This window comes from Peromyscus maniculatus, chromosome 4 (genome assembly GCF_049852395.1).
Source record: "Peromyscus maniculatus bairdii isolate BWxNUB_F1_BW_parent chromosome 4, HU_Pman_BW_mat_3.1, whole genome shotgun sequence".
NCBI lineage: Eukaryota > Metazoa > Chordata > Mammalia > Rodentia > Cricetidae > Peromyscus > Peromyscus maniculatus.
The window spans coordinates 40,045,864-40,067,540 of record NC_134855.1 but is presented as its reverse complement, the minus strand read 5'-3'; the positions used below and the strand labels follow the sequence as shown (position 1 = coordinate 40,067,540).

General features: G+C 36.7%; 1 protein-coding gene across 9 annotated transcripts in view; it reads right to left on the bottom strand.

The window, feature by feature from the left end:
- Slc4a10 (solute carrier family 4 member 10) overlaps positions 1 to 21,677 on the bottom strand; it is a 279,026-nt gene that overhangs the window by 100,491 nt on the left and 156,858 nt on the right. For all 9 annotated transcript variants that reach the window (XM_076569565.1, XM_076569563.1, XM_006984614.4 and 6 more), the window contains one exon: positions 4,484 to 4,644. In XM_076569565.1, the coding sequence (XP_076425680.1) occupies positions 4,484 to 4,514 (31 nt within the window). In that variant the 5' untranslated portion in view covers positions 4,515 to 4,644. The remainder of the gene's footprint in view (positions 1 to 4,483; positions 4,645 to 21,677) is intronic.

Genomic DNA, 21,677 nt, shown 5'->3' with positions numbered 1-21,677 from the left:
TTTTTTAAAAAAATATTTATTTCTTTCAAATATGCTAAATTGTATTAAAGAACATTATTTTGTTATATTATTCATCACTCATACTGATGGGTAGGAATATAGTGAGGGTAATCTCAAACTAATTCATATGTCTGTGATTGAAAAATGATTACATTATAGTCTCTGTCTTTCTCTCTCTCCCTCTCTCTCTCTCTTGCACACACACACACACACACACACACACACACACACACACTATCCATTAAGTAGGGTATATGTCTCCTTTTGAAATTTGTGAAGGCTCCAAAACACTCAAAGTTTATAACAGTATGAACTGTAGTTACAAAGTTGGGTTTTCAACTTTCAATAACAGAAAATGAAAATCACACTAACTAAACAGAGTCCCTCTTTGCAACCCAGGCTAGCTTCACACTTATACTACATATTTTTCAGCCACTCAAGAACTCACATACAGGTGTACAGTAGCTATGCACTTGGCTTTACACATATTTTAATGTGGTTTTTCTATGACTTTCCAGTAGAGAATCATTTTCTTGATTCCTCTAAGTGAGGTTAGGAACCACAGGAAGGCTCTCCAGCATCTAGCCCAGTATTTAGAGAGCAAACAAGCCTCCCATTTGTTCTAAAGCCATCTCTTTCTCCAGCAGTACCCTTAGAACATGTTAGATAACAGAGGATTATAACTGCAAACCATAGAAGTTCAGAAGACTGAACTGAGCACACTGATATTTTTCTATGCATAGTATCAAGAATGCCACTAAAATAAATAGACATTTATTTTATGGCATTTGTAGTTCCTTAGCAATATAATATCACCTCACTGAGCCTCAGTAAAACTAGTCTGCTTTCAGAACATCAACTATTAACTCTAATAGTTTTTGGAGGTACAGCTTATGTAAAGCAGATGCCAATGAACTGTCTCCTGCTGCCATATTCAGTACACTGCAGGCTTTAATATTAACAAACTTTCCCCTAATAAAACTGAGCTTTTTTTTGTATGAAAGGAAAATAGACAGTGGTGAGGGACTTGGAACTCTACAACATTCTAGCTGTGTGACCTCACAAAGTTGAATAAGCACAGTATTATTACTTGAAAAGTAGGAATAACAATATATGTATTATATGTTACAGTCAGGAAAATAATCTATGGCCCTTCAGGCACTGATTAAAAAATTGAGGACAATCAGTAAGTTATTTCCCAATAGGGGATTTTCTTTGCAACTTCCATTAATCAGGGTATAGGCCTCTGAAATTTGCAAAGGCTTCAATACACTCATAGTTTATAACAGCTCCAGCTAGATACAGAGTTGGATTTGTCAATAACAGAAAGTGCAAAGCACCTTGGCTAACTTGATTCATCTGATTGGCTTGCAAAAGAGGTAAATCACAATGAGTCCGGCTTAGTTCCATTTCTCTGTGATGCTGTAGCCTTCCTCTTCCTATAGGCATGCACTTGAGTCACAATCTTATTTCCTTTATGGGCACAAGGTGCTGCCAGCAGTAACAAGGAAATATCCTTGTTTGTATCCAGTAAGAAGCAGATTCGCTTTTGCCACTCTCTTTTATAAATGGTTCATTTTCACCTGGCATGAACATTCTACATCTGACTGACATGAAGCAATCACTGTCAGTGGAGATGGAATTCATATAGATTTTGTACAGAACCGGAACTGAGTTCTTTGGCCAAGCTTTTTCTGCCATGAGCCAGACGATAAGCGATTTCTGTCACAACTACCCAACTTTGTCTTTAAACTACATTAAAACTTTCTAAAGATTACCAAAATTTGAGTTTCATACAATTTTTACATTATAAAAGCTTTTTCTTTTTTCATTTTCAGCCACGTGAAATGTCCCAAATCACAGATCAAAAGGCCTACAAGACTAGGCAGTGGGCCATATTCAAACTAAGGAGTATAGTTTGCCCTGTCGCTTTCTGTTCACAATGGAAAGAAGTTAAAGATGAATATTTGGGAGTTGGCAATAATACGTGTGTGGAGTATTTGGAAGTCATCCACTGTGAATAAAAGTCCCATTCAATTCTGAAAAGTGCATGGCATTAAAAGATGAGATATAAATTCATATTTTAGTTCTTTGGAGATCAGTAATTATAACATCTCTGAATTAAAACAAAATAAAAGAACTAAAGAACTGTCAACATATGACATTACTTTGAAAACTTGCTGTGACAGAAAAATGTGTATAAAATATGTATTTTATACATAATAGTAGAAGCTATAAGGAATTTATTAAAACACTAATATAACACAATTTTAAGGCAGATCCAGAAATAAGATATTATGACTCTCCTGTCTTGTATACTAAATAGAACCTAAATTGATCATATGTAAAATAAATGTCATATATTATTACTAAAATTCCATTGAACCACAATCACTTGAACACTATAAAACTCGCTAATTTCTACGTTTGCAATTACAGAGAGATAAGCTTTATTTCGAATGGATACATAGGAGAAAGTAAAGTTTTTTTAAATACTCATTTGTTCATTAGCCACATTTCTAAGGCACAATCACATTACAGCATCAATTAGTGAACTGGAAAGATTCATCTTCTTGCTCAAGAGTGAAGTGTCCTGGAGTGGACCTCAAGTACCAAAGACATGCATATGATTCGGTCACCACTTACACTGCTCTCCTCACCACAATAATACTTATCAGTATTACTGGAAAAGTTGGGAACAGATAATGAACCATAATGGCTTTTGGCCCAGAGTCAAGTCCTCACAAGTCAGCAGGCAACGATGCCTAATATAGTGAACTTGGCAAAGCCCAATGCCAGGATCTTGTTAAGAAAAGAAGCATGAAGAAAAAGATAAATAGAGAACATTACAAAACCTAACAGTGCTAGTGTAAAAAGGCTTGAAAACGGAAGAATAATTTTTCATCATAATTAGATAATTGCTTTAGCATAATCAACTCATCTTGATTACCAAGAGCCCTAAGAAGGCATGATTTTTTTTTTTTACAAAAAAAACTTTATAAATGTCTGTCTTCTTTAAATTTACCATATAAATACTCTGAAAACTCATTGCCTTAACTTTCAAAGAGAAAGAGGCATGAGTAAGGAATGTGAAATGGTAAATTCTACTTGGCTGCCAACACTAACAGCATTGTGGATACTAAATAGAATACTTAACTTTCTTGACCAAGGATTGTCATAATATGAACCTGGTTTTCTAGCGTTGTTTTGTTTTTGACAGGGTCATAGTATATATCCCTGGATGGTCTGGAACTTACTAGGAAGGCCAGGTTGGCCTCAAACTCACAGAGTTCTGACTGCCTTTAACCCCCAAGTGCTAGGATTAAAGGTGTATGTCATCACACCTGGCATAAAAATGATCTTTAATGATGCATTCCCATCCCATTCTTTAGTTTGCATTCAATGGAACAAGCTATTAATTTATCCTCCAATGAAAAAGTTTAAGTAACAAAGGTTGTTTTAATGAGTTATAATTGATAATTTGTCCGTGATACTAAACTTTATCTTGGTTTTAATTTCCTTCTAACTCTCATTGACAGAATCAGGGTAAAGTATTCACACTTCAAAGGGAATATTTCCATTTTTAATCTTTATAATTCTGAGTTTTAAAGAGATTAGCACAGACCATAAATTGCCTACAATGTATATGAATATAAGTAGGAAGCATTTTGACATAATTAATCTCCACATCAGAATAAATCATGGTAGGAAATTACATCTAGAGATTTTTGGGTTTGAAAAGGTTAAGTAATATTTTGAGGAATGAAGTTTGGATTTATTGAGTTCCCGGAAACACAGGGAAATAGATATGTTTTAAATTAACTTCATCCAAAAGAAAATCCTACTTTAATTATACCAGAAATTCTTAACAGACCTGCCAGATACAAATGGGATTTTCTGCTACTAAATCTAACAAAATCTCTTTAAGGAATTATCTGAGTCTGTTAAAAACATATCAAAATCTGATGAAAAAAATTACTGATGTAAATGTTTCACCACCCAGAAACAATATCTAAGTCAGGTTCCCCTACGAACAAATGTCTAGAAAGCACTAACTCCACAGTCTTTACTACAGGCTTTACATTCATGAATTAATAGGATCTGGAGCCCTTAAAGTAAAATAATTTAGCTTTTAGAAAATTAACACTATATATATATACATATACATATATATATACCTAGCTTTTAAGTTCCTGTGTGTTTCTTTGTGTATAGTCTAAATATGCTAATAAAAATAGTAAATATTGAAGTTGGCTATCTATCTTCTTGCTATAGATCACTATTTATAAGCAATATAAGGTTTATCTCATATTCAATTTATTTTATTTCAAGTAAAGGGATAGGAGAAAATTATTTTAATATCCCTTACACAGACCATGATAACTTATTTTTCATTGTTCACACATATATGGAACTGTCAGGAAAAGGAATAGTAAAAAGCAGCTGAAATCATCAGAATTAAATAGAGTAACAAAAGACTTACCTGCAATTTCTTCTAAAGTATTGGCATGCATGTCCAGTAGCACAGTTCCATTCAGAACACAGCTTCTCAACTCAAACAGGCTGTGCAATGAAAGCGTAGCCACATAGGGCTTGCTCCACCTTTCTCCTCCGTCTTCCACATCTTCTTCAAACTTCAACCACCTTTACAAACAGATATTCCTGTGAATATCCTAAATACCACAATGTAGAAGAATTATCCCTTAAGACAAAAGTAAAAGCTATATAAAGAAAGATCCAAACTGATTGTTGTTTCTGTGGGTTTGGGGAAATAAGGAAAAGGTAGCCCAATTTACTGTTACTTTCTCTTTAATTTGATTAAATCAACATTGTAATTGTAATAAATTATTAAAAATAAAGAGAGGTTCAATTTTTATTAATTTATGTTGCTCTGCAGAATTTTTTTAAATAAAAATTCACTAGTGGTCACTATTGTAGGACTAAAACAATAAAAGCATTTTCATTTGTGGAAAAACGTTGTAGTTGAAAAAGAAAGTGAAAGAATACTCATTTTTTTTTTTACCCTGTAGTTGGGACTGTTAAGTTTCAGTATTTTAGAATGATAATTTTTCCAATAAATTTATAGGAGGCTTATGCAATTTGGGACTTATTGTGTAGGAAAAATTCTTGTTATGTTTGTCTGGAAGAAAGCTCTTCATGGCAATCAGTGGTTGGGCCTGGATATACAAGAATTGAGACTGGACATCATTCCATGGGTATTTCTGCCAAGTATGGAACAGAAACTCTGGAGCCAAGTGAAAACTACTGCCTTATTAGTGTGAAAGAAATATTCAGCAAAATCTAGGAACATCTATAATCAAGACAAATAGGAAAGTTAAAGAAAGTCAATGGTTTTACTACTCAGGCATCAACTACTCAAGGCTTTAGGGACTTGCTCTCTAATCTAACAGAGGACTTGTTTTATTCCACCACTTCTGATAAGCTCTAACCTAAATTCCCTCTCCTCCTCCATTTCCTTCATTTAAACTTCCTCTTTCTAAATGAAAATACACAAAAATTCTATATGATATTATATTGCCGTTTATATAATAAAATGACTCAACTTCAATGGATGTAAAACCCATATGAGAAACATGAATCAAATGTATCGGCAGATAGTAATGAAAAGAGTTTGTTAGAATGTACAGTGTAGAAAGGAATGTCAAGAAAGCCATGGATCTGTCCCTAGTATTCACAGAGGAAAATACTATTCAGGGTGTCAAAAGTAAACTACTGGGAAAGAGCTACACCTACCCAAAATTTACACATAGTGGTGAACTCTATGCTTATAGAGAAACCATGAAGGATGAAAAAATCTGTATTTTATCCCTAAATCATTGAAAAAAAAATCTTTTCAAAGAACACCGTGTCAATATAGTTTTTCTATTTCCTTATTTGTTTGTTTATTTTTTGATGTTCTTTGTTTGTGTTGTTTTTTATTGATGCTGGGAGAGAGGGGTGTGGGAGTTCTAGCTGGAGAAGGGGTCTCACTGTGCAGCCCAGGCTAGCCTTCCTTCCTTTGCTTCCCAATTGTTGAAATTACAGGTGTGGACCACCATACTCAGCCAAGGAGTTTTCTATTTGTGTATGTGTAAGGATGTTCACATATAGGTGTGCAGGATGGGGGAGAGGATGCAAGTGCCTGTGTGAACATGAAGGCCACAGGTCCATCTCTAGTATCACTCTCCAGGAATCATCTACCATATAGTTTGTGTTTTTATCTGTTCTTTGAGAATGTCATAAAATATATTTTGATTATATTCTTTCCTGTTTTCAGAACACCTCCCAGATCTTCCCCCATCAACTACCTACACATTAAAGTTCATGTTCTTTTTCTCTCTTAAATAAAAATGAAAAACAAAAAACATGGAGTTTGGTTTGGGTTGGCCAACTACTCTTGAGCATGGGGCCTGTCATGGAATATGGCTACATACTCAGTGTTAGTCCATCAGAAAAAAAAAAAAAAAAAAAAAAAAAAAAAAAAAAAAAAAAAAAAAAAAAAAAAAAAAAAGATTTCCCTTTCCTAGCAGCTATCAATCTTGAATATCTTCTTGGCTAGTGGTGAGAATTTGTGCCCAATTCTCCTCCTCCTTGATGGGACTTTTGTGTGGCTTGAGCTTGTGCAGGTCTCCTACATGTTGTTACAGTCTCTGTGAGTTAATATGTGCACTCTATGTCTAGAAAAGACTTTTTCTTGACATTGTTCACAACTTCTGGATCTTACAGTAATCTATGTGTCACTTCTACACAGATCTCCGAGCCTTGAGAGAAGGGATGTGACAAAGACATCCCATTTAGGAATGAGACTTCTGTATGTTTTGAGACAAGGTCTCTCATTAGGATCTGGTCTTCACTGATTATGCTAAGCTGGCTGGCTGGGGAGCCAAAGGGATCCACGTGTTTCTTCTTTTCCAAGGTTGGGGTCACGGGCACACTACATACTTTTTACCTGAGTGTTAGGGAATGAACTCAGGAGGTCTTTATGTTGTGTGGCAAGCACTTTTGCTGTGGAATAACACTTTCGTACACTGTAAAGATGTATAACTTGAAATGGTTTAATAAAAAGCTGACTGGCCAGTAGTCAGGCAGGAAGTACAGGTAGGACAACCAAACTAAGGATGCTGGGGTGAAAAAGAGTGGAGTCAAGGAAGATGCCAGCAGATGCAGAGGAAGCAGGGCATGTAGAAAATGAGGTAACAGGCCATGAGCCACATGGCAGAGGGTAGATAAGAAATATAGGTTAAAATTTAAATGTAAGAGTTGGCTAGTAACAAGTCTAAGCTATCAATTGAGAATTTGTAACTAATATAAGTCTCAGTGTATTTATTTGGGAGCAGCTGGTGGGACGGAAACTGTGGTGGTATTGTGTTCCCCAAAATATTGTGTACCCTAATAAACTTACCTGGGGTCAGAGACAGAACAGCCACTAGATACAAAGGCTAGAAAATGGTGGCACTCACACCTTTAAACCTAGCATTCCAGAGCTAGGAATCCCTCTGGATCTCTGTGAGTTCAAGGCCACATTGGAAACAGCCATGCATGGTGACACACACCTTTAATCCCAAGAAGTGAGCCTTTAATCCCAGGGAGTGGTGGTAGAAGGCAGAAAGATATATAAGGTGTGAAGACCAGAAACTAGAAGCTTTTGGCCTGGTTAAGCTTTTAGGCTCTGAGCTATAGTACAGCTGAGACCCATTCTGGATGAGGACTGAGAGGCTTCCAGTCTGAGGAAACAAGATCAGCTGAGGAACTGGCAAGGTGAGGTGGCTGTGGCTTGTTCTGCTTCTCTGATCTTCCAGTGTTCACCCCAATACCTGGCCCTGGGTTTGTTTTTATTAATAAGTACCTTTAAGATTCGTGCTACAGGAAAGTTCTACCTACACACTTTACCAACTGAGCTCTATCCCCAGACCCTTCAAGAATTTTTTTGTCTGAGTGATTCTTGAAGTTTTTCTGACCCTTACAGATCCATAATACCTCATATTCAATTGCTGGTAATTAGTGCTGGTCCTTTGGGATATCAGTACTTGGCTCCCTTTTAATTGTATGAGTCCATGTGACTGTAACTTGTTCTGGTCAATGAGCTCAGAGTATAAATTATGTGTGTCACCTCCAAAATAGATTATTTAACTGCCAACATGAGACTTCCTTGATGTTTCTTTTTCCATAATATGGGAACCAATCATGTCCAAGATGGAGGCTGTTCTAGCAACCAAAGTCTATAGCAACAAACATATGAACAGAGCCTGTACTGATCCATGATGAACATGTATAGTAAGTCATAAATAAACTTAGTATTAAGCCATTAAGATTACAGAGTATTTTATAGCATAATTTAGCAGATCCCAACTGATATAAAGCATGACCTTAGCTATTTATCCCAGAATAAAAATCCTAGTTAGGATCATTGTTGAGCATGAGGAGTATGAGTACAAGGCTTTTCCTGAGGCCCTGATACACAGAGAGTGCAAACAGCTCCTTCTCTAAAACCAGAAACATGCTTGGCAGAGCCAGTAATGACCTGGGGTAAGGGTTTTGGGGGAACTTTGGCTTTGGATCCTGATAACCCAACTTTTCGGATCTAAAGCTGTGGGCAAGACCTCCAAATCGCAAACTTTATCTTCTCTATTTCCTATCTCCTTATCTTCTGGCGTCCCACCTGGCCTTCTCTCTCAAGACCCTGTCCCTGAAGATCAACCTGTTGATCCAGGTCAGGTGAGAACGAACATGACTTTTATACATTTAATGAATTAGTATTTCTTGCCATATGTACGTTTGACATATATAGTACATATTTGTGTCTATTAAGCCATCATGACATTGAGTGGTAATATCAAAAAACTAACTTCTTGATGAGCAATTTGAGACAGACTCTATTGGAGAAAGTCCCTTGGCCCAGATAGGAATAAGAAATCTGATCTTTATTTGCAATATACACACAAACTACAGTGTGACCAAGATAAAGTCTTACAAGTGCTATGGTTCAATTTCTCATATGAATAAACATTAAACAAATTCAGCATATTAATAAGTTGTTGAGGATCTCCTAGCTAACAATTTTTTTAAAATACAACTTGTTTTAACTCTGTTTTCCCTCAAGTCTCTGGGCATTTCCTATCATTATAGAATTCCCCAGCTTCAATTTATTTTGTCCATTTTCAGCCCAAAGTTCCTATGTATTTTCCTGTAGCTGAAAAACAAACAAAGAAAAAAAAACTGATACATTTAATTTTCAACCATGACTAAAAACAATCTCAACATGAAAAAGTTCTGTTCTCTTCCTTCCTATTTATATTATTTATATGGTTTTTCTTCGTTACCAACTGTGCAAGGTTAAAACAATGGGTTTTAGTAAGAAAACAACTTTTGTTAAGTGTCCTGTCCCCTTGTATGCTACTCAAATGTGATGTGGTTTTCAAACAACAGAAGGGAGGATGAATGGAAGAAGAGGGGCAGAGAAGGGAGCAGAGGGAGGAAGGAGGGGTAGAGAAGAACGAGGAGGAATGGGGAGGCAGTGGTAAGGGGACAGTAGAGAGGAGGAGGGGAGGAAGAGCAGGAGAAGAGCAGGAGGAGGAAGAAGAAGAGCATGATGATGACAGTATCATGGGGGCTGGCAAGATTTTCACTGGAGAACCATGTTAGGTTTAAAAACAATGAATTATGGAAAGGTTTAATAATGTTTATGGGAAAACAATTTTTTGTTCCATGTAAAATATTCTCATTTATGGTTTCTAGAGCTGCAGTTATTTCTATCATACATACACTTTTTAATTAATTAATTATAACTGTGTTAACTGACCTATACAATATTTGTAAATTATAATACAAATTCATTTTTAAATACTTACAAGTTATTGCATCTATATAAAATGATCAAACTCCTTTTAAAAAATATTTATAATTAAATTTTACTTTTAGGTACCAGTGAGGAGAGATGACTGGGTTTCTATATTATTCCATTATATTTTATTATAAACATTTTAATTTTTACTAACAAATTTTTCTTTTGAGATCATAATATAATTACATCATTTCCCCCTTCTCTTTCCTCCCTCCAAAACATCCCATGTTCCCCCTTTGCTCTCTTTCAAATTCATGCTTCTTTTCCTTTAATGGTGTGTGTGTGTGTGTGTGTGTGTGTGTGTGTGTGTGTGTGGTGTTGTGTTGTGTTGTGTTGTATTTAAGAATGCTGCAAGATGTATAATTTGTGTGTTTTTATCCCTCATGTGGGCCCATAACATTTCTGTCACAGAAAAGGTTCAGACATGCTCCTGAGCCACTAAGTAAAGCCCTTAGGCCACATCTTTATAATCTCAACTTTCATTTGGTCTCTGTTCCCTTGAAATCACTAAACTTCTTCAAGCTGCTTTTTCATTTTGAGGATGTAGAACATTGCAACTGAAAAGTTTTCAGAATTGGCTGTTTTTCACTTGAGATTCATCAAAGTTGCTGCATGCATCAATAGTTTATCCCATTTTTTTCTTCTGAGTAATGTTCTTCTGAATGGACAGGACAGATATATCAGGGTCTGTTTACTGGAATTTATGGTTCATTTGTTTTTCTTTTCCAAAAAACATGTTATGTACATTCATGTCAAACTTAATGTGCAAACATAAGTTTTCACTTCTGTGAAACAAATGCCTAAGAGTACAACTGCCAGAGTGTTTCTCCAGCATTTTACACTCACAGCAGCAAAATATGAACTCTACGTGCTCTGTATCTTTACTAGCACTTATCATTTTGCCAATGTTTTATCTTAACTATTTTAGTAGCTAAATAGTGACATGTCACAGAAGTTTTAAGTTGCCCTTTCCTCAATGTTAATGGTAGTGAATATTTTATAAAGCATTTGCCACACACATGTGTGGGATGTGTGTGTGTATGTGTGTATGTCTGTCTGTGTGTGTGTGTTGATGTAACCAACCGTCTTATTAAATAAGAAACATAGAACCAATGTAAAAGAGAAAGCCAAGAGGTCAGAGCTCAGAGCTAAAATCTCACCCTTTCTCCTGCGGTGGTCCTAGCTCTCTGAAAAGGAGCTACTTCCTGTGTGTACGTCTTTTTAGTCTTTTTGTTCTGTCTTCTCATTGGTTGTAAACCCAAACATGTGACTGCCTCGTCACTGTCTGTATGTACAGCCCCCCAAGTCTTAAAGGCATATGTCTCCAATGCTGGCTGTATCTCTGAACACACAGAGATCTACCTAGCTCTTCTACCAAGTGCTGGGATTAAAGGCATGTGCCACCACCGCCACACTCTTGCTATGGCTCTAATAGCTCTGACCCCCGGGCAACTTTATTTATTAACATACAATCAAAATCACATTTCAGTACAATTAGAATACCACCGTGTGTGTGTGTGTGTGTGTGTGTGTGTGTGTGTGTGTGTGTGTGTGTGTGTGTGTGTGTTCTATCTTCTTCTATAACACTCACAGAAACCATGGTTCCATCAAACCATCCATGTACATAACAGGACCTGGTATATTCCAAGACTTCTTAATTCCTAAATTTTAATTTGTCTTTCCCTAAAGATTAATTACAGTGAATCTGTATATGATACACATACACAAATACATATATAGAATATTTTTGCATATGTATGCCATATACATTCTTTGGAAAAATCTGTTGTGAGTTCTATAATTTTTCCTATTTTCATGCTTTTGAACATTAATAGTTCTGTCTTTATTTTATATCTTTTGCAAAGTCAAAAACCAATTAGCCACTCATGTTGGTCTATGTCTTGGTTCTTGATTAGGATTCACAGATCTATGTATGTACATGAAATGACATTTTAAATACAAATCTAAGTGCTATATTGTTTCTTTTATACTAAGTACTTCCAATTGAGGACTTGCTTCTGTTAGAAAAGAATGGAATCTTGGAAGCTCTAAGCAGCTTAGTAGCTAAAAATGACCAAATATGTTACATGCATGGATGGTTTGATGGAACTATAGGTTTTATGAACATTATGGGAGAAGACAGAAGGCACTTTCCATAAAAGAAGCCTACAAGTTACAAATATCAAGTTACTAAAAATAACACACTTTCAAGATTCAGTGCTTTGTGCCAACTCCAGAATGATGCCAAAAGCATTAAGAGACATTTAAGTGAATGTTTTAAGGAGACTATATTAAAAAAATAATACATATCATATATCTCTGTTTTCTGTGTTCCATCCAATTTCATCCTTTAAATATATATATAAAGAGGTATTGAGACATCCCAAATCCTGTTTCAAGACTTCTAGCCATTGAGTATGTGGTAAGTTACAAAATGTCTCACTCAATACAGTTAATGACCTAATGGGTCAAGTATTCCTAATAAACTCTACTAACATTTGTTTGAGTAGTAAAATGAAGCAAGTAAGAGTATCAGATCATGAAGTGAATTTGGTGGATGATACAAATAATAAATATAATTGGTAGGCCAAATACATGGCATTTTCTCTAGGTGGTAGGGTATTTATGCCTTGAGCAAACTGTTTCTATCCCCTCATTGTGCCTGGATCTTTTCTGACCCATGATTAGCAAGCTGAATTCTCTTCCTAATAAACAACATTAAAAAGGTGTTTCAGAAATTCTTTGAGGATTAAGTTGAGGAAAATCTGCCCTACTTGTATTAAAATACACAAAGCAAATTCTTTTGCTGTTTAACTACAGATATTTTCTGGAGAAATTAACTCTGCATGTAATATTCACTACTAACTCAGCTTAAAATTTTTAGAAAGTTTTATTCTCTGATTCTATTAAATAGACAGGAGCTCGATAGTCCCAAAATTATGGCTTTGGAGGAAGCAAGATGTCTCCAGAAAAAGCATCCACTTTTAATAGAGTTGAGGTAGGGTTAGAAAATATCATCTGTAAAAGAGTTCATCTTACAGGAGAAAGAAACTATAGAACCTCAGTTTTTAACTGTACCAACTGCTCTTTTCCTTTAATAATTGCTTTGGGTTTTTTTGAGATTATAATGTAACTGCATCATTTCTCCATTTCCTTTCCTCTCTCAAAAACCTCCCATGTATGCCCCTTTGCTCTCTTTCAAGTTCATGGCCTCTTTTTTCTTCACTAATTGTTGTTACATACATAGATGCATATGATGTATATACATATATAGTCAAAACAACTGAATAGAATCTGCTCAATCTGTACAATGTTAACTGCATATATGTTTTCAGGGCTGTCTTAATCCTTGTGACCTTTATACTTTGCAATCCACTGAAAATCCAGATGATGTGAATTTACTAATCTTGAATATCAAATGCCTTCATGGCATCAAGAATTCTTTTGATGTACTAGCACTTTTCTGTACTACCTTTAAATATCAAAGAGTTAAGTACTAGTCCCTACTTGGCCCCTTCTGGGCTCATTTGTAGAAAGCATTTTTAAAGGGCAAGCACAGTGAATGAAGCATGCTGCCTCCATGATTACACAGCTGTGCTAGCTTTGCTCACTTTCTATTAATACTACTATATGTTATTTTTAAGTGGGACATTACAATTTTGTTATTTCGTTGGCCTTTCATATACTTCTTTTATGGTTTTAAACTAAACAGCTGCTTTCCACAAACATTTATTAAGTAGTTAAGATTCAAAACTTTAACTTCTAATTCTAAAACTTTGTTCAAGTTTTGCTTTGAGAAAGTAATAGTTATAAATCATTCAAATGTGGTCTATGACAACTGCAATGTGCTGGTAAAATATATTTTTATTTTTGCTATTAGAGTAGAAAGCTAATAATCCCATCTAGAGTACTCACTAAAAGAAAGAAGTCATTCAAAGAATATGCTAATTATTTAACAGAATTAAATTGCATTTGAAAAATCAGATGGGTTCATAAATTAACCCAAATTGTTTTTAGATGAACAAAGGCAACAAAAACAAAGCTACTTCCATCACTTTAAAACTCACTAAAATTTAAATCTCCAATAAATACATTCTGTTTTACCTTGAAGTATTGCATCTCAGCCAAAATGTGTGTACCTTTCTCTTAAATGTCTATTCTGATTGTTCATCAGATGCCTCCATGAACTTCAAACATGTGCCATGCTTAAGACTCTAAGAGCACAGCTATAAATGTGAGTCCTATCTAGCATTAACAGAGGATGCTAATAATTAACTAGATCATCTCTCTTACTCCTTATAAATAACCAGCAAGACACTCTGGTCATTTAGGATGAGCACATTATTCAAGTGTCTTTATTAGAGCATGATGAAATCTTATCTGCTCAACTCTGAGAGTGAAAGATGTTTCTAATGTTCTTGACTAATGTTCCTTCTGCCATTTCCCAGCTTTCTGAGACTGGGAAATTTATAAGCATGTTTCTGAATCAAAGAAATGGATCATTATATGATCCAGAAAGTGGAAATTTTTCAACAATTCTAATAACAAGAAGGTATTCAGGAAAAAAAATAGATTTCAATTTCAATTCTCATTTCCATTGTGAAGGTTCCAAGCAAAGAAAATCTAACAGACAATAACCTAAGAGTACAGTAGTGACATGCATACATTGGCAATAGCCAACAGCTCTCTAATTGGACTTGAGACCTGCTCAACAGGAAGAAAACCATGCCTGGTATTGGAAACTTAGTTAACTACTCAGTACTAGTGAAGTCATGAATCTTGGAGGAAAACCTACAACCACTATTTACTAAACCAGCATAGTCCCTAAAAAGAATTTAACTTTTGTCCTTATGCCCACAGATAAGTGTAGTTTGCACACCTCATCAAGAAATGCAGTCAAACCCAGAGAGTCCTGCCCCTAGGACCCACCCCTGGGACACAACTAGTCCCCTGGAGCGCCCCCCCCCAAAACCTCTGTCCCAGTTGCTAGCCAGCAGGCAAAACTCCTGTGCAAAGGCCCCCCCTCACCAAAACTCCCCACTGGACTCTGCAATCTACATTTCCTGCCCCAATACCCATCTGTCTGAGACCCCCAGCAATTTCCAGAGTCAAGGAAACCAAACGGCTAGCTCTCATTGGACCAAGAGTAACTTTCTGAGGCACAGAAACCAAACCAACAATTCCCATTGGACGAAGAGCTCCCATTGGACCAAGAGTAACCTCCTCAGACAGGGAATCTGCCAGCCCTCATTAAACCAAGAGTGGCTTTCTGAGACATAGAATCTGCCACCTCTCATTGGACCAAGAGAGGCTTCCTGAAACACAGAATCTGTCAGCTCTGACTGGACCAAGAGCACCGATAAGACCAAGAGCAGCTCCATGAGACACAGAATCTGCCAGCTCCAATTAGACAAAGAGCTAAAATTGGATCCAGAGGGCCCCCCCTGAGACACAGACACAAGTAACTCGCTCAGACACAGCCACCTCCTATACCTACTAGAGGAGGAGATGAGCAGACATTAAGGCAAAAATACATACAACATAAAGAGCAATATGGCATCACCAGAAGCTGGCACTCCTACAACAGCAAGACCTGAACATCACAATGTAGAAGAAGCAGAAGAAAGCAAACTTAAAAATAGCATCTTGAAGATGTTAGAGACCTTTCAAGAAAAAATGAAAAATGAAATTGAGGAAAAGACAAATAAAAAATTGGAAGAAACCAACAAATCCCTTAAAGAAAGCCAAGAAAACTATGAAAAAGCAATTAAACATGTGAGGGAAACAGTTCAAGACATGAACAGGAAAATGGAAACAATGAAGAAGACACAAACAGAGGGAATGCTGGAAATAGAAAATCTGAGTAAATGAACAGGAAACACAGATGCAAGCATAACCAACAGAAACAAGAGATGGAAGAGAGAATCTCTGGTGTACAAGATACAATAGAAGAAATTTATTTGTCAGTCAAAGAAAATACCAAAGACAAAAAGGTCATAACACAAAACATCCAGGAAATCTGGGATACCATGAAAAGTCCAAACCTAAGATTAATAGGGATAGAAGAAAGAGAAGAATACAAACTCAAAAGGAACAGAAAATATATTCAACAAGATCATAGAAGAAAATTTCCAACTTAAAGAAGGAAATACTTACGAAGATTTAAAAAAAAAAGCCTATAGAACACCAAACAGACTAGACCCTTAAAAAAGTCCCCTTGCCACATAATAATTAAGCAACTAAACCTACAGAATAAAGAAAGAATATTAAGAGCAGCAAAGGAAAACGGCCAAGTGACTTATAAAGGCAAACCCATCAGAATAACACCTGAATTCTTAATGGAGACTTTGAAAGCTAGAAGGTTCTGGACAGATGTAATGCAAACACTAAGAGACCATGCATGCCAGCCTAGACTAATACACCCAGCAAACTTTCAATCACCATAGATGGAGTGAACAAGACATTCCAAGATAAAACCAGATTTAAACAATATCTATCCATAAATCCAGCCCTATAGAAAGCACTAGAAGGAAAATTCCAAGCTAAGGAAGTCAGATACACCCACAAAAACTTAGGCAATAGATAACCCCACTGCAGTAAATCCCAAAGAAGAGAAATACACACACACAACCACCAAAGATAACAGGATCTAACAATCACTGGTCATTAATATCCCTTAATATCAATTGACTTAATTCACCTATAAAAAGACACAGGCTAACAGAATGTATATGAAAGCAGGACCCATCTTTCTGCTATATACAAGAAACACACCTCAATTTCAAAGATAGAGATTATCTCAGAATAAAAGGCTGGGAAAAGTCTTTCGAATCAAATGGTCTTAAGAAGCAAGCTGGTGTAGCTATCCTAATATCCAACAAAATAGACTTCAAACTAAAATCAATCAAAAGAGATCAAGAAGGACATTACATACTCATCACAGGAAAGATCCACCAAAATGAAGTTTCAATTCTAAACATTTATGCCCCAAACACAAGGGTACCCACATATGTAAAAGAAACATTACTAAAGCTTAAATCACACATAAAACCCCACAAATTAATAGTGGGAGACTTCAACACCCCACTCTCACCACTAGACAGATCTGCTAAATCTAAACTTAACAAAGAAATAAGGTGCTTAACTGATGTTATGACTCAAATGGACTTAATAGATATCTACAGAACATTCCACCCTAACAAAAAAGAATATACCTTCTTCTCAGCAACCCATGGAACCTTCTCTAACATTGACCACATACTTGGTCATGAAACAAATCTCAACAGATACAAAAAAAAATTGGAATAACCTCCTGTATTCAATTGGACCACCAAAGCTTAAAGTCAGATTTAAACAACCACAATTCAACAACTAAAAATTACAGAAAGCTTACAATCTCATGGAAAATGAATAATGTTCAACTGAGTCATCAATGGGTCAAGGAAGAAATAAAGAAAGAAATTAAATACTTCCTAGAGATCAATGAAAACGAATGTACTACATACCCAGACTTATGGGACACTATGAAAGCAGTGCTAAGAGGAAAATTCATAACACTAAATGCCCACATGAAGAAGTTGGAGAAATCTCGCCCCAGCTCCCATGCTGCCCCGGACTTCCCTTCTGGACCAGAGGTGAGTGTCCTGGCTCAGCCTGGACCCATCCCTGGGCACCAGCCACTCCGGGGAAGACCTGCACAACTTGCCCCCAGATTCTGGCCACCGGGCAGGATCCCTTCTAGCCCCACTGGGAAGGATCCCCTTCTCCAAGACCCCCGGCAGACCCTGCAATCTCCACGCCCTGCCCCCACGCCTATCAGCCCGAGACCCCAGCTACTTCCTGAGACTTAGAGACCGGCCCCCAGCTCCCATCCTGCCCTGGACTTCCCTTCTGGACCAGAGAGACAAAGCTCCCTTCTTGCCCCAGACTTCCTGTCTGGACAAAAGCTCCCATCCTGCCCCAGACTTCCTGTCTGGACAAGAGCTCCCATCCTGACCTGGACTTCCCTTCTGGACAAGAGCTTCCATCCTGCCCTGGAGTTCCCATTTGGACAAAAGAGCTCCCATCTGGACAAGAGAGAGAGACTTCCTGAATCTGTCAGCTCTGTCTGAACCAAGTGCGCTGATAAGACCAAGAACGAACCACAAGGAGATGGGCAGACATCAAGGCAGAAGTACATACAACAAATGAAGAGCAATAAATACAGCATCACCAGAACCTAGACCACCTCTAACATCTAGACCTGAACATCAAAAATTGGAAGAAGCAGAAGAAAACAGCCTTATGAATAACATCATGAAGAAGGTAGAGGTTTGTGTAGAGGAAAAGACAAAAAAAATGGGAAGAATGCTATAAACAACTAGAGGAAAGGGAAATCAAATTAGAAGAAAACAATAAAGTCCTGGAAGAAAAAAATAAAGTACTGAAAGAAAATCATGAAAAAGCAATGAAACAAATGAAGGAAACAGTCCAAGACCTGAAAAAGGAAATAGAAAAAATGAAGAAGACACAAACAGAGGGAATGCTGGAAATAGAAAATCTGAGTAAATGATTGGGAACTTCAGATGCAAGTACAGCCAACAGAATACAAGAGATGAAAGAGAGGATCTCTGGCGTTGAAGATGCAGTAGAAGAAATAGATTCATCAGTCAAAGAAAACACTAAAGCCAACAAAGTCATGAACCAAGAAGTTGGAGAAATCTCACATTAGTAACTTAACAGTACTCCTAAAAGTTCTAGAACAAGAAGAAGCAAAGTCACCCAGGAGGAGAACATACAAGGAAATAATCAAACTGAGGACTGAAATCAGTAAAATAGAAACAAAGAGAACAATACAAAGAATCAATGAAACAAAGAGTTGGTTCTTTGAGAAAATCAATAAGATAAACAAGCCCTTATCCAGACTAACCAAAAGGCAGAAAGACCATCCAAATTAGCAAAATCAGAAATGAAAAGGAAGACATAACAACTGACATTGAGAAAATCCAGAGAATCATCAGGTCATACTTCAAAAACCTGTACTCCATAAAACTGGAAAATCTAAAAGAAATGGAAAATTTTCTGAATAGGTACCACATACATAAGTTAAATCAAGGCCAGATAAACTATTTAAATAGACCAGTAACCCGTAAGGAAATAGAAGCAGTCATTAAAAGTCTCCCAACCAAAAAAAAAGTCCAGGACCAGATCGGTTCAACACAGAATTCTACCAGATCTTCAAAAAAGAGTTAATACCATTACTCTTTAAATTGGTCCACACAATAGAAACAGAAGGAATGTTACCAAACTCCTTCTATGAGGCTACAGTTACTCTGAATCCCAAAACAAACAAAGATGCAACAAGAAAGAGAATTACAGACCAATCTCCTTCACGAACATTTATGCAAAAATACTCAATAAAATATTGGCAAATAGACTCCAAGAACACATCAAAACAATTATCCACCATGAAAAAGTAGGCTTCATCACAGAGATGCAAGGTTTGTTCAATATAGGAAAGTCTGTCAATGTAATACACCATATAAACAAACAGAAAAAAAAAAACACATGATCATTTCATTAGATGCTGAAAAGGCCTTTGACAAAATCCAATACCCCTTCATGATAAAGGTCTTGGAAAGATCAGGAATACAGGGAACATACATAAACATAATAAAGGCAATTTACAGCAAGCCAAAAGACAACATCAAAGTAAATGTAGAGAAACTCAAAGTGATTCCTCTAAAATCAGGAACAAGACAAGGCTCCTCCACTCTCCCCGTATTTATTCAGTATAGTACTTGAAGTTCTAGCTAGAGCAATAAGACAACAAAAGAAGATCAAGGGGATACAGATTGGAAAGGAAGAAGTCAAACTTTCACTATTTGCAGATGATATGATAGTATACATAAGAGACCACAAAATTTCTACCATGGAACTCCTAGAGCTGATAAATACCTTCAGTAATGTGGCAGGATACATGATTAACACAAAAGTAAATCAGTAGCCCTCCTACATACAAATGATAAATGGACTGAGAAAGAAATCAGAGAAACATCACCCTTTACAATAGCCACAAAGTATATAAAATACCTTGGGGTAACTCTAACTAAGGAAGCAAAGGACCTGTATGACAAGAACTTTAAGTCCTTGAAGAAAAAAATTGAAGAAGATGTCAGAAAATGGAAAGATCTCCCATGCTCATGGATAGGTAGGATTAACATAGTAAAAATGGCAATCTTACTAAAAGCAATCTACAGATTCAATGTAATCCCCATCAAAATCCCAACACAATTCCTCACAGACCTGGAAAGAACAATACTCCACTTCATATGGAAAAATAAAAAACCCAGGATAGCCAAAAGAATCCTGTACAATAAAATAACCTTTGGAGGCATCACCATCCCTGATTTCAAGCTCTACTATAGAGCTACAGTAATAAAAACAGCTTGGTACTAGCATAAAAACTGACATGTGGACCAATGGAATTGAACTGAAGCCCCTGACAATAATCCGAACATATATGAACATCTAATTTTTGACAAAGAATCCAAAACTGTGCAATGGAAAAAAGAAAGCATCTTCAACAAAAGGTGCTGGCATAACTAGATGTCAACATGTAGAAGATTGCAAATAGATCCATATCTGTCACTATGCACAAAACTCAAATCCAACTGGGTCAAAGACCTCAACATAAGTCCAGTTACTCTGAACCTGAGAGAAGAGAAAGTAGGAAGTAGTCTTGAACTCATTGGCACAGGAGATCACTTCCTACATATAACACCAGTGGCACAGACACTTAGAGCAATAATTAATAAATGGGACCTCTTGAAACTGAGAAGCTTTAGTAGGGCAAAGGACATGGTCAATAAGACAAAACGACAGCCTACAAAATGGGAAAAGATCTTCACTAACACCACATCTGACAGAGGACTGATCTCCAGAATATATAAAGAACTCAAGAAACTAGACATCAAAATTCCTAACATTCCAATTTAAAAATGGGCTATAGAGCTAAACAGAATTCTCAACAGAAGAATCTCAAATGACTGAAAGACATTTAAGGCAATGCTCAACATCTTTAGTCATCACGGAAATGCAAGTTAAAATGAATCTGAGATACCATCTTACACCTGTCAGAATGGCTAAGATCAAAAACACTGAAGACAGTTTATGTTGGAGAGGATGTGGAGCAAGGGGAACACTCCTACACTGTTGGTGGGAATGCAAACTTGTACAGCCACTTTGGAAATCAGTATGGTTCTTTATCAGAAAATTAAAAATCAATTTCCCTCAAGACCCAGCTATACCACTCTTGGGCATATATCCAAGGAATGCTCAATCATACCACAAGGACACATGCTCAACTATGTTCATAGCAGCATTATTTGTAATAGCCAGAACCTGGAAACAACCTAGATGCCCCTCAACTGAAGAATGGGTAAAGAAAATGTGGTACATATACACAATGGAGTACTACTCAGCAGAGAAAAACAATGACATCATGAGGTTTGCAGGCAAATAGATGGAACTAGAAAATATCAACTTGAGTGAGGTAACCCAGACTCAGAAGGACAAACATGGTATGTACTCACTTATAAGTAGATACTAGATGTAAAGCAAAGGATAACCAGACTGCAACTCACAGCTCCAGGGAGGCTAGCTAGTAAAGGTGACCCTAGGAAAGACACAGGGACTGCCCAGCAATGGAGAAATAGATGAGATCTACATGAGCATACTGAGGAGAGGGGGGTAATGGAGGGCAATGGTCGGGGAAAAGAGAGCTTAGGGGAGCAGGAGGCCCTAGCTGGATCAGAGTGGGAAAAGAAGGAAGGAGATACCATGATAAATGAAGGCT